Here is a 13,202-nt window from a genome sequence, read left to right on the forward strand (position 1 = left end):
TGCTTTCGAAGAACAAAGGACGACCAGACCGCCATGCAACATATCGCCAAAAATTGTGACGCAGCCGCATGCGCTGCTAAAATTTTGTCTGTATGTGTAGACACGCCTAAAGGGTGTGTCTAACGGCTAAAAATATTTCGATTGATCAACGAACCTCAAAAGGCCAGAGACAATCGACGTCCTGTCACGTGGGCTGTTTTCGCCCATATGACGACAATAGGCGTGGCTTCAAAGAAAATGCGATATCTCGAGATTGCTACAACGTAGACTGTTGAAAGTAGGCTCATTTGAAAGGAAATTAATTAGCGATTCGTATGAACTATAGTTTGTCAAGCGAAAGAAAGACTCCATTTTGGGAAGACAGGAAACGTACAACCAGATGTAATAAAGAGGCGGAGTTAAGCCCATATAAGGTAATATACGTAGGAGATACGTGATGGCTAGAGGAATGGCCGATCGTCGTGCTGACGTGCCTTCTGAGTACGACCTCGTTGTCGACATCGAGACGTTCGAACAGCTGACAAACGGAAATCCCGGTTGGGAAGTACGATGTCCTGAAATATTGAGGCGCCTAGGACAGGCTCAAACCACGTCATCACAACCAAAGAAATATGTCGATGGTATGGCCAACCAACACTCCAAACGGACAGAAGACGCTTCTGCACGTACAGACGGGAATCCGGCGTCGAGCAAACAGTCCGAGGATGTCGACGCGGAACCCCTCTCCACTTGTCAAACGCAGGAGATGAACGAGAAATCCACTGAACGAAAAACCGAAAGTTCGACCGAGATTTCACAAACCAGTTCCAACGACGAAACTGACAAGGAATTGACAGGAGCAGCAGTTGTAGCCCACAGTCTCCATCAAGAATTGAAGGCATGGAAGCTGAAAAGTGACAGTCGTTCCCTGACGTCGTTAGTGTCGAGCGCCGGCCCAGAAGCAAGCGTCAATACTTGGAATGGCGAAAACGGCCTTAGCTCTAGCCTTACATGCAACCTGATAAAACCTCTCAACACCAGTGACTGGGTTTCGTCAACAGAAGACACGGCGACCATGGTAGGCGAACCTCTGCATTTACAATACGATTCACAGAAGGGGGCAACAATCTTTATCGCTGTTGTCGGTACTAAATGCAAGCTTGTAACCGCCAAGCGTGTGTCTTCACTAGTTTTTTCTTGTAGGTCTGTACAATAAAGGAAAAACGTACGTCCTAAATCGTATCGGAAAAACCAACTTGCCTGAAGGAGCCGGATGCCGAACGACTGGCATCAGCATGAAAACGGGAAATGGAAACATTCTTTCACGGTTCACACTCCTAGATATAGCAGGTTTCGACGCACCCGTTCGAGGTAACTAATTTACTCTTTATAAAATTGACCGGCATAGAAGTATGTTATTTATTAAACTCAAGTTGGGCAAGACCGAAGCGCTGTCTACTACAAGAAATACGTTGATAGGTTTATCGAGGAGCTCGCGCTTAATCTGGCAACAGCCGTCGTTGTCGTCATGAACAACATCACTCTGACAGATCAGCTTTACCTCGAGCACGTCCGCAAGGCAATGCACAGCTTCAAGATAGACTACGCGGCAGCTAGCGGGATATCAGAGTATTTAAACACAGTGCCACCTTGCAGATTTGATTTCTAGAAAGTTGTGTTGTGTTTACAAAATACAGAAGAATTCCTGAAGAGAAGTTTCCCGATCTCATTGTGATTCACAATTTCTCTTCCTACGGAAACCTAGAGGAATGTAAGAAGGCATTCAGAGGTCAGATTGAAGAAAACTACGAGGGAAAATGGTTGGACTACGACAGAAAGCAGAAGTAACAACTGGTTGCATGCTCTAAAATATAAATAAAAATACATAATATGATATCTGACAGGTTCTACTACACTGAAGGTGTTCCAGGACAAATGGTGGGCATCTGACATGTCTTCATTGGACGGTCTCTAACAGATGCTGAAAGGTAACAACATAACATGTCAGTGACTGATATGTTTTGACAAAAGTACTGCTTGTTCAATGGACAAATCTACAACCAGAGCTAAGGAACCTGTGAAGGATACTGACTTCTACAAAGATACAATTAAGCACAACATTCAAGTGTTTGATATGATTAAATCGTGGTTAAGAGGCATTGCCAGTGAAAGCAAGGTAAAGCCAGTTTCGACTATGGTCGATGTTGCTAACAATATGCTGACAAGGGCGTAACTAGCATTAAAATTTTACCGAGGCAAGTTTATATAAATTATTTAATTAACCTCTACTCTAGTAGGTTTCTCAGTCACGTGTGTGGCAAGTGCTTCACGTGCCGTGAACGTGCGCAAGCTAAGTGCGAGAACAGTGGTGAAAGAGGACTTCTTCTGTTCGGTAACCGCGTGCAGAATGCCCGATCTTTCCTGTTATCTACTAACTGATACATCTAGCAAAATTTTTACAGCGCCACACCCATTTTATTTACCGAGGCAACTGCCTCGGCTGCCTCATGCCTAGTTACGCCACTGGCTGAGGAGTTACTTCCAAAATCCACCTACTGCAAGACTCCACGTGAAAAACGGCAAGGCTTATATTGGATTTGAGCAACCGTGGTACTATGATTTCACACAACCAGGAAAAACAGCAAAACCAGAAGTAATCATGCCAGGAATGTAAGAAAAATTTACGTAAAAGTGATAACTGCGAGGATGCTGAGCATTTATCATAGCCAGTTATTGTAACTGCTCTCTCTTGCATAGAATGATGTTGCCTGGAGTAGGATATGATGGTTCAAGAGGTCTACGAATGTCAGTGGAACCAACACATAATCCAGTATGCAAGTTGCTATATCTACAAAAACTTTGTTGTTGTTGTTGTTGTTGTTGTTGTTGTTGTTTCTGTGTGTTATAAATGTAATTGAGCTCTCTTTTGTCAGCCATATGATGTCATTTCAACTCCACACAGTGTTGTCATTATCATGGATCGAATGATGCCACAACCTGAAGTCCAGTACATCCCACAAGAAAAGATGTGCGTCATTAAAGGTGATCTGCAATCACCGTCTTTGTACAACAAAGAAGGCAATGTTGTCGAACGCAGAGAAAGATTCAGTGGACCATTCAACCTGAAAGTGGTGATGGATGACATCTTGACTCACGGCGAGGCCGTTGCCTTGGCCTTCAAAGAAGTCAGAGAAGACAGAATGAGGAATATTCTTTGTGTTATATTCGATAAAGTCCAAATACAATGTCCCGAAGAAGTCAAGGAAGGTTCTGTCGATGACATTTTGTAACTTCTAGGTTTGAAATAGATTCCAGCTGCCATGCCTACATTAAAATTCTGTTTGAAATTAACCATGAAACTGCTTAGCTTTTTTGTTTGCATCTTTCCACATTCAAACTGATGGAAGATTATCTGTTTACTTAGCTTTAGAGACAATAAACATTTTTACAACAACGTGGCTTCACATGCAACACAGTCCACACCAAGTTGTACAAATGGCACATTATAGCCACCTCCCAAAATGCAATCTATCAATGCAATCTATCCCATGTACAACTAGATACCGGATAACGGTACACCATATGCCATTCATCACAATTAAGCAAGTAACAGGTCTGTGGAGAAAGGAGTACCTACTGACAACTGCACAATTGCAGACATTCTGGAGAAGCATAACAGCAAATTACTGAAACCATTAGATAACAGGTGAGATTGAATTGTCCACGCAAGAAACAGCATAGGCTCTTCAACTACCAAAGTCCGTCATCCTTGACTCTTCATTACAGCTCTGCGTAAGCATGCCCTCATAATAGGGGGCATGCTGTAATATATAAACAAAAGCCAAAGTTGTATACAAATACACTGTTTTACTCTATAGTCCAGTAAAGCTACAGTACACTTACACTATAACACAGTCCATTCACATAAGCTCTGGCTCATAGCTGAGCAAACGCAAAGTCAGAGAATCAAGCAAGCCCCGTTCACGTGATGAGCTAGAGTACAAAAGCAAGCTGTGCACACTAGTGAGTGTGCTTTGGACACACTAGCACTCATTGTGTGCTAGAACTGAACGTGCTACAACAATTACGGATCGAAAACAAGCATTGATTCAGCTATCCTGTATTTTTTCTGCATGGTGCATTATTAGAGTTGGCCTCGAACTCATCACTCCAAATACGGATGAGGTAGGCAGTCTTTTGCTCATTTTGTAGGTGTTGATCATGTGCAGCGTGCAGCTTAATTGGCCCAATTATAGTTTATAGTCACTGCATGACCCAAGTAATAAGTACTTATGTGAACGAGCTATTACACTACACTTCAGTACATTACTACAAGCTCTCCCTTTGATAAGGATATGTGTTCTGGTAAAAACACTATACTAAGCTAGTGAACTGAAGGAGTAACCATGAAAGTTAATTTGTAAATGATGGCCTCATTAATTAGTTAGGACCACCAAACTCTGTTAATACATACTGTACATCCATGTACCTTGAAAACACGTCAAACATTGCTTCTTTCCATTCTATTTCTCCTAGCCAGCATAACAAACAGAAGCAGAGCAATTTCACTTTCTAGGTCTAGCACACAAAAATCATTGCCATATCAAAGCACACAGTAAATGCCAATACAAGTTTACACACCTAGCTGCATCACCATTGTCAGACTGCATGAATCCCATGCAACTCCATCAGACATTGCACGTTCTGCTCGTGGCAATCTCACCTTACCAATGTGAACTCTGGGCACCACATTACTCTCTGCTCATGCTGATCGAGATCTGCCAATACATGTCCAAACTCCAATTAAATTAACTTCAATTATATACAAATGATGCTGATTTAGAACAGTATGCAGGTATCTAAAGAATGAACAATCTGATCCACTGATCGAGCCAAAAAATTAATGGATTCTTGGTTAATTATGATCGCTTCAACACTATGGAGACCAGCCAGCGATGAGTGAGTGTCGACCAATGCTGTGTGTGTGCGTGCGTGTGCGTGCGTGCGTGTGTGTGTGTGTGTGTGTGTGTGTGTGTGTGTGTGTGTGTGTGTGTGTGTGTGTGTGTGCATATGCGCAACTGCGGACTTGCTTCTCCATTGCGAGCCCGTCAACAACATATTAATCCACGTACTCATTGTTCATGAGACGTTAGCTCATAACCGAGTAGCGTAGAAGGAACTGTGAGCGTGTGTGCGTGCGTACATATACTGCAACATTTCAGTATTAATTAAACCGACAGCCATTTAGTTAGTCAGAACATGCAATACTACATTCACTAACGCAAGTAACCATACCAATTTATAGAAAACAAAGACAGCGAAATGAACGTCTGTTTTAGTTAATCAGCGCATGCGCACAAACTCTAGACAAACAACTTAGACTAGGCTGACGAACTATTATTTCTAGTTTCTCATCTGGAAAATGGTAGTCAGTTATCAATCACTAGTGAAATTTTTTTACAGTAAAAGGTAAAAGGCTCTACAGAATACTACAATCAAATAGTTGTAACTTGTGGCATATAAGCAGTACTAAAACGTGTAACCTAGTTAGGCTTGCATGTGTATCATTATACATTCCAACATCTCTTCATCACATCAATGAAGGTGTCGTCGTCGTCAATGTTCATGCTGATACCCTCATAAAATGCTTCAAACTCCTAAATAAACATAAGACTGTTAAAATCAACAACACCAACAGCAACAACAACAATAATAATAATAATAATAGCAAAAATAACAACAAGTTACAACAACAACAAGACACACACATCACTGCTATACAACCACTACTTCAATATTGCACAAACATGACAGTTTCAATACTTTCTAACATAGAACAACCTAAAATTCAAAGCCAAATACAAATTTTGATAACTACAGCGTACTCTGAAAAATGTTTGTCTGCTCATTTACTCGCTAGCATCAATCTTAAAGCAAATTAAAGTAAATAAAGCCTGTTAGAAACCTTTGTCATTCCAGGTAGAGGCACGCAGCATCGATCGCCTCAAACACACACACACACACACACACACACACACACACACACACACACACACACACACACACACACGACACAAACACACACACACACACACACACACACACACACACACACACACACACACACACACACACTCACTCTGGTAGTCTGATTTCCGATTACACACAATAGGTGATATGTGACCATGCCCTAGATAAATTAACAGAATATTCATATTTCCATCTACTTACTGCATCTGAAAGCTCCTCCTGTTTCTTTTTTGGTCCCGCTACTGCAGAGTAAAGCTCCTGAATCACATCATATTCAGTCCGACAACCTTCATAATTAATCAAGCTTTAGTTATAACCAAAAGTAATAGAAGAAATCAAGTAGACACGAACCATTAAACACATCAGGGTGGCCTCTCAAATCAAAAATTTCTTCATCTCACTAAGAAAGATAAAACCTGATTTATGTGCATCCATCTTGATAAAAGCCTGTAATGAAGAAAACAAACACAACTATTATAACATCATACAACACCTAAATGAAATATAGTAAACGCTTAATTAATTTACAAGTTTAGAATAAGAAGCACGTAAAAAGTAAACTTCAATCCACCTTGACAATAAAATAAGACCAAGTCAAGACAAATCTATGCATTCTAGTCAGCTATATTTTTGCAGCTTTTTCCAAGTTGCAAAATGCATGTAAATCAGTACACTAGACAGAAACAAGTCTTGCACATAATTCACAAGACTATAATAATTTACAATGTATTTCCAACATAGTTGTGTATACAATCCTCATTGATCATGATTTTTATAAACACTAATAACTATGCAAATATAATTATCATGCACGATGACATCTACAGTTCTATAAATGACAGCCCAACTACCTTTCTCTCACATCATTTGTCCTCCCAGACAGACAATGCAAACAGAAAAACTAATTCCATGTGTCATACGTATGGTAGTCACAACTGATAATTGATAGGCAAAATTATTTATTAAAACCCAAATAAATTTAATTAATTAATCAATAAATCTATTAGATTAAAATTTTCTAACCTTTCTAACTAACTGGAGTCTTCGTTCATTCATCTTTCCCAAACAGCAATAAAGAAGCTCATTGTAATCAACTAAGTCCGTGCTGTTACCATACAACAATAAACACAATCTTTTCACAACCTATGAACAAACAAGAGCCCATTACAAGTAACACAATAGGAAACACAAGTGTGTAACAGAGAATACATTAAAATATTTATTGCTTTGTATATGCAAAAGAATAAACATAAATCTACTAAAACACAAACAGATACTAAGGCCGTATAGTACAAACTCATACAAAATACTACAATGCATGCATACTCTCACAAAGGTGGGCTATAATTTTTCCACTTTGTGAATTTGACCTATGTAGCTGAGTTTGTCTTTAGACTGTACCAAGTCTGAAGACAAACATTTAACTAACAGATTGAGTAGACAAACCATAAAAAATTGTGTCATTTGCACTCACCTCTTCATTAATTCTGATGTGATACATATTGAGTGTCTGTAGAAATTTGGATAATTTAACTAAACCGTCTTCGGATCGATTGAGATGAAACAAATGCCTTATCAAGGTCAGTCTAATATGACACGCCCTTGCTTTAATCTGATTCCGCGATTGAGCTAAATAAAATACAAATAAATAATAATATGTATGCATGCCCACCATGCCCTCTATAAGTGTACTTGTATATAACAATACAATTATAGAAGTCATGCAAAAGAAAAAAAGAAAATCTAAACAAGTAGAGACAAGAAAAACAACAAAAATAGTATGAAATACAAGAAAGCATTGCAGGTAACGTTAGTACATGAGCAAGCCACTACATCAGCAAGCAAGTAGTCAGAGACACAAACGCACAAACAATGTTTACAGCACTTTTGTAAAACAAGTTCCAGCAATCAGAATAAACAATCTAATAGCTACGACAAATAAATGCAAAACCAACCCAATGACATCTATTATATTTAAACGCTCAAGTAACCCTCCCAAAATATAAAACAAAACTGATTAAAAAGCTACTGTCTTTACTACACAATATGAGCCTCGTCTAACACTCTTCAATTAATTAATATTACAACTAAGGCAAAAGGCACAAGAAAACACATGCGCAAACAAGACTATTTTATTGTAGCCAAATTTTACTGTGATGCAAACGTGACAATTAATGATCAACAGACGTAAATAATAAGGTTTCATAGGATAAGTATGCATACAATCATACATTTCATATACACAAAGACATCATAATAAATTTACAACGTACATCGAATACTTGACATTAAAGTAGAAAGAGTGTTTTCTACTTCAGTCGACTGTCTTAGATTGTCTGCTGGACTTCCATATTTGTTGCGATTCTATTGCCTAAAATCATCACAACTATTCAAACACGATAAATATCATCACATATATATATATATATATATATATATATATTTATACATTAACAAAAATACAAAGCAATTTATAAAATTTCTCCACACGAGTATCTTACAGTAGTCTCTGCTTAGCCAGATCATCAACATCTGTTACTTTAAACTCAACATATTGTCGACACTTCATCGATGCTAGCAACGACAACTGATCACGAGTGTCAAAGGTACGACTCCCACCCTAAAACAACCAATGGCACCCACTACATACATGCACATACACGCAACCAATTATGGTCATTACTATACCATATCAATGTCAGACAATGTTATCGATTGTCCTACTTTTGGTCCTCTCGCATGAACATATGAATTTCTCTGAATTAGAGGCAATGCAGATGACCGACTACTGAGTTGTCGAAACTCATACAAAGTGAGAGAATTGTCTTGAGCAAAGAAAAACCCACACAGCTCTCGATGAACGTCACAACCATTGCTACAACAACGCAAGAACCAGTAAACTATTGCCACATACAAGTTATTAATGAATTTTAACTATAAATAAGTGTAAGTGCCAAACAATAGATAACAATAATGATTAATAATACAATATAATAATAACTACCACTCAATGCATGGTTGGGGGTTCAAACCCCAGTGACAACAGCAAATTATGCAACTTGTCTGTCTGTCTTTCTTTATCATATTTCTCTAGCTTTGTCCATAAGCCTATGACTCGTTTTCAGTCGTTGGGGAGTTTCTGTGGTCTGACAAACGGCCCGGTCCATTGACAATGACGTATAGCGCTTTCCTGATAGTCATTGACATCCATTAGGCGTGCTTAACCGAGTTCACGGTCACTGTAATGTCTGCAATCTATATCAAATTGGCCAGTCATTGATCGCCATGTGGACTACACAGAAACATGTACCCAGCTGGACTCACCTGCCAGGTTGGTGGGCCCAGATGGGGTAAAGACCCCACTTGCCCATCATGGAGGGGCATAACGATACTAGCACTCCATGGTTTGGGAGTGAAAACCCCAGTGACGACAGCAAATTACGAAACTTGTCCGTCTTTCTTTCTCATACTTCTCTAGCTTTGTCCACAAGACTATGACTCGCTTCAGTTGTTAGAGAGTTTCTGTGATGTAGCAAACGGTACATTGACGTTCACTAGACGTGCTGTACTGAGTTCACGGTAACCGTAATGCCTGCAATCCATATCGTAGTGCATGAATTGACTAGTCATTCATCACCGTGTGGACTACACAGAAACACATACCCTGCTGGACTCACCTGCCGGGTTGGGCCATTTTTGGGGGCTGAGTTAGGGTGAGCGTGGGTGTGGGCAGGTAGGCGTTCCGCGCGACAACTAAACCCACCAAGACGACGTTTAGAACGCATCGCTTACAGTTACAACAGTTTCTTACAGATACACACACAATTCGGCACCGAGTGATGGCTGCATTGAGACGGGACCCCATATCGGGACCACACGACGGTGTTCGCTGTAAATTTACTAAAATGAGCCTCGACCAAGATTGGTGACGACCACAGACATTATCAACACTACGGTGTAGCGAATTGAAAGTTTTTCAAGAGGGCTCACCGTTTTGAACGTCGTCTAACTACAGCTAGCTGCTTTCTCTACATTTCGAATTCAAGTAAATTGGACGGCAGGTAAAGTGATCCATAATAAATATAATCATTTTATTTTTTAAAATCATTTTCGGTCAGTTTTAGTATTACTTAGCTAAATTCAACTGTACATCGACATGCAGTGTGTACATGCATGCATCAAATTGTTTACTCTAAGTGGCAAATCTAATTCTGTGTGAAATTACACATACATACATACATACATACATATACATACATGCATGCATACATACGTATCTGTCTAGTTGTATATATATTTTAATAGTATGTATGTTATAATAATATACTGTATAATATACTGCATAACATACTGTATAATATACTGTATAATATACTGTATAATATACTGTATAATATGCTGTATATATACCGTATAATATACTGTATAATATGCTGTGTAATATACTGTATAATCTAATATATAAAGCTCAAATTGTCTGTCTGTGTGTGTGTGTGCATGTTCGCGTTTGGCGGTCACGTCTTTTGTCCGTTCGCAACCGAAATCGGCACGCACACTCGGCACGCACAGGGGAAGGTTTGCGTAAAAGAATTAAAAAAATTATGCACCGGGGCCCCTCTCGAGGGGCCGACCCCCGCCTAAAATTTCTCGACGACGCAAACGCTACACATTCCGGTTCATTCGAACACACGCCCGCACCGGTCCCGTGTAGACCCTATGCATCGCCGTCCTTCGCAAAGCTTCGAGCGATCGAATATCTCTTGCCGACGAAACTTACTCTTCTATCGCTTGCGTTTCTCTCCAAATTCTGATTGCATTTGCACCGAATCCAACCTACACGTTTTCTGCAGCAAGCGCTACACGGAGAGTGTGTCGATTTCTATCGAAACAAGCGCGAAGAACAAGATTCGAATTCATTCAGAATATCCGGGACCTCGCAACAAAGATGCACGTGACGTGTCCACAGACCTACCTTTACACTACAGTATCTTGCCCGTACGAAGGACGGGCCATGGATCCTAGTATACTATATATATATATGCTGTATAATCACTGTATATATACAGTATAATATACTGTATAATATACTAAATAATATACTGTATAATATACTGCATAACATACTGTATAACATACTGTATATATACTGTATATATATACTGTATAATATACTGTATAATATACTGTATAATATACTGTATATATACGGTATATTATACTGTATAATATACTGTATAATATACTGTATATACTGTGTAATATTCTATATATACTGTATATATACTGTATATATACTGTATAATATACTGTATAATATACTGTATAATATACTGTATAATATACTGTATATATACGGTATATTATACTGTATAATATACTGTATAATATACTGTATATACTGTGTAATATTCTATATATACTGTATATATACTGTATATATACTGTATAATATACTGTATAATATACTGTATATATACTGTATAATATACTGTATATATACTGTAAAATATACTGTATAATATACTGTATATAGACTGTATATAGACTGTATATATACTGTATAATATACTGTATATATACTGTATATATATACATATATATATATATATATATATATATATATATATATATATATATATATATATATATATATATATATATATATATATATATATATATATACTGTGTGTGTGTGTGTGTGTGTGTGTGTGTGTGTGTGTGTGTGTGTGTGTGTGTGTGTGTGTGTGTGTGTGTGTGTGTGTGTGTGTGTGTGTGTGTGTGTACTGTATAATATACTATATATTATATATACTGTATAAGATACTGTATATATTTTGCATAGGGATTTTAGCCAAATGAGTCCTGTTGTATTAATTTATTTCTGGTTCTATGGGAATGAACATGTGTTCTCCATTGTCATAGACTGTACTCAGTTTCTGGCTAAGAGAAAAGGCGGTGCACGTCCCCTACACAAGGATTCGCAGCTCTTTCGGAAAGAATCTGCTAATCTTTGTTGTTTTTTAGAAGTAGGTTTGTTTTGACTATATACTTGACGAGCGGAGGAATCGGACTGTCCCATGTGAAACACTGTCTAACCTATTGGGCCGGGACTATGACAATAGTCACCATTGCAAGCGGTTTAATTACTCTAGATAAATTTGTCAACATCACCAACTTAATTAATTAAAGAAGATCTGAATTTAGTGCTGGAATAAATTGGAATACAGAATTAGTCAAAAGGTAACTATGCCATTAAATTTGTGTCATAGTCTGAAATATAATATATGAAACCGTTTGATGGGAGTCTGAAGCTGCTTATGTCAATTCAACGAATACGCCAAATATTTGCGAACGTCTATCTTCAATGTACCATTACAGTATTCATGCAGGACCTGAGGTTTGAAGAGATAACATTCCTTTGTGTGTACATTTAACATCAATCAAGACAGATGCTAATATACCAACCTACTCGTCGGGTGTCTGTAAAACAATATATGAATACACTAGTACTAGCTACGCTTATACGTAGCTAGTATGTGCTATTCTTAGTACCAAATAAACCCATAAAATTTGTTATTAAATTAGATTAATAGCTTGAGTAGCAAACAACATGCATGTCATTTTGTGAAAATTAACTTCCTCGCGCACTGTTCATTATAATTACTTTACTATAATACAGTATATTATACAGCATGTACACAGTATATCATACAGTATATTATACAGTATATTATACAGCATATAATGATAATATACAGTACACACACACACACACACACACACACACACACACACACACACACACACACACACACACACACACACACACACACACACACACACACACACACACACACACACACACACAGTATATTATACAGTATATTATACAGTATATTATACAGTATATTATACAGTATATTATACAGCATATTATACAGTATATTATACAGTATATTATACAGTATGTATACAGTATATATACAATATATTATACAGCACATTATACAGTTTATATACAGTATATTATACAGCATACATACAGTATATTATACAGTATATTAGACAGCATATACTAATATTATATAGTATATATATATAAACAGTATATTATACAGTATTTTATACAGTATATTATACTGTATATTATACTGTATATTATACAGCATATATACAGTATATTATACAGTATA

The 13,202-nt window shown here is 37.8% G+C and overlaps 1 protein-coding gene and 1 long non-coding RNA gene across 11 annotated transcripts; one reads left to right on the forward strand and one right to left on the reverse strand.

Moving 5' to 3' along the window:
* Nucleotides 1–205: 205 nt before the first annotated feature.
* On the forward strand, nt 206–3,425 carry LOC134194179 (uncharacterized). Of its 9 annotated transcripts, XM_062663096.1 has the most exons (9): nt 235–1,124; nt 1,183–1,350; nt 1,413–1,608; nt 1,677–1,823; nt 1,884–2,155; nt 2,274–2,371; nt 2,428–2,649; nt 2,737–2,809; nt 2,913–3,425. In XM_062663096.1, exons 1-5 carry the CDS (start codon nt 437–439, stop codon nt 1,927–1,929), a joined length of 1,245 nt encoding a protein of 414 aa, XP_062519080.1. In that variant the 5' UTR covers nt 235–436; the 3' UTR covers nt 1,930–2,155; nt 2,274–2,371; nt 2,428–2,649; nt 2,737–2,809; nt 2,913–3,425. The 9 variants fall into 9 exon arrangements, with proteins under 9 accessions (XP_062519074.1, XP_062519081.1, XP_062519080.1 ...); XM_062663090.1 differs by having other exon boundaries at nt 206–263; nt 326–1,124; nt 1,884–2,649; XM_062663097.1 differs by having other exon boundaries at nt 234–1,124; nt 1,884–1,967; nt 2,277–2,649.
* A 1,944-nt stretch (nt 3,426–5,369) lies between these two features.
* Nucleotides 5,370–9,236, reverse strand: LOC134194212 (uncharacterized). 2 transcript variants are annotated; one of them, XR_009972166.1, is made up of 8 exons: nt 8,698–9,236; nt 8,511–8,629; nt 8,283–8,380; nt 7,484–7,638; nt 7,033–7,152; nt 6,361–6,456; nt 6,211–6,296; nt 5,370–5,636 (listed from the first exon to the last, which is right to left on the reverse strand). It is a non-coding gene; the product is annotated as an uncharacterized LOC134194212 (long non-coding RNA). The 2 variants fall into 2 exon arrangements; XR_009972167.1 differs by lacking the exon at nt 7,484–7,638.
* Nucleotides 9,237–13,202: the final 3,966 nt, after the last annotated feature.

This window comes from Corticium candelabrum, chromosome 18, assembly GCF_963422355.1.
Source record: "Corticium candelabrum chromosome 18, ooCorCand1.1, whole genome shotgun sequence".
Classification (NCBI taxonomy): Eukaryota; Metazoa; Porifera; class Homoscleromorpha; order Homosclerophorida; family Plakinidae; genus Corticium; species Corticium candelabrum.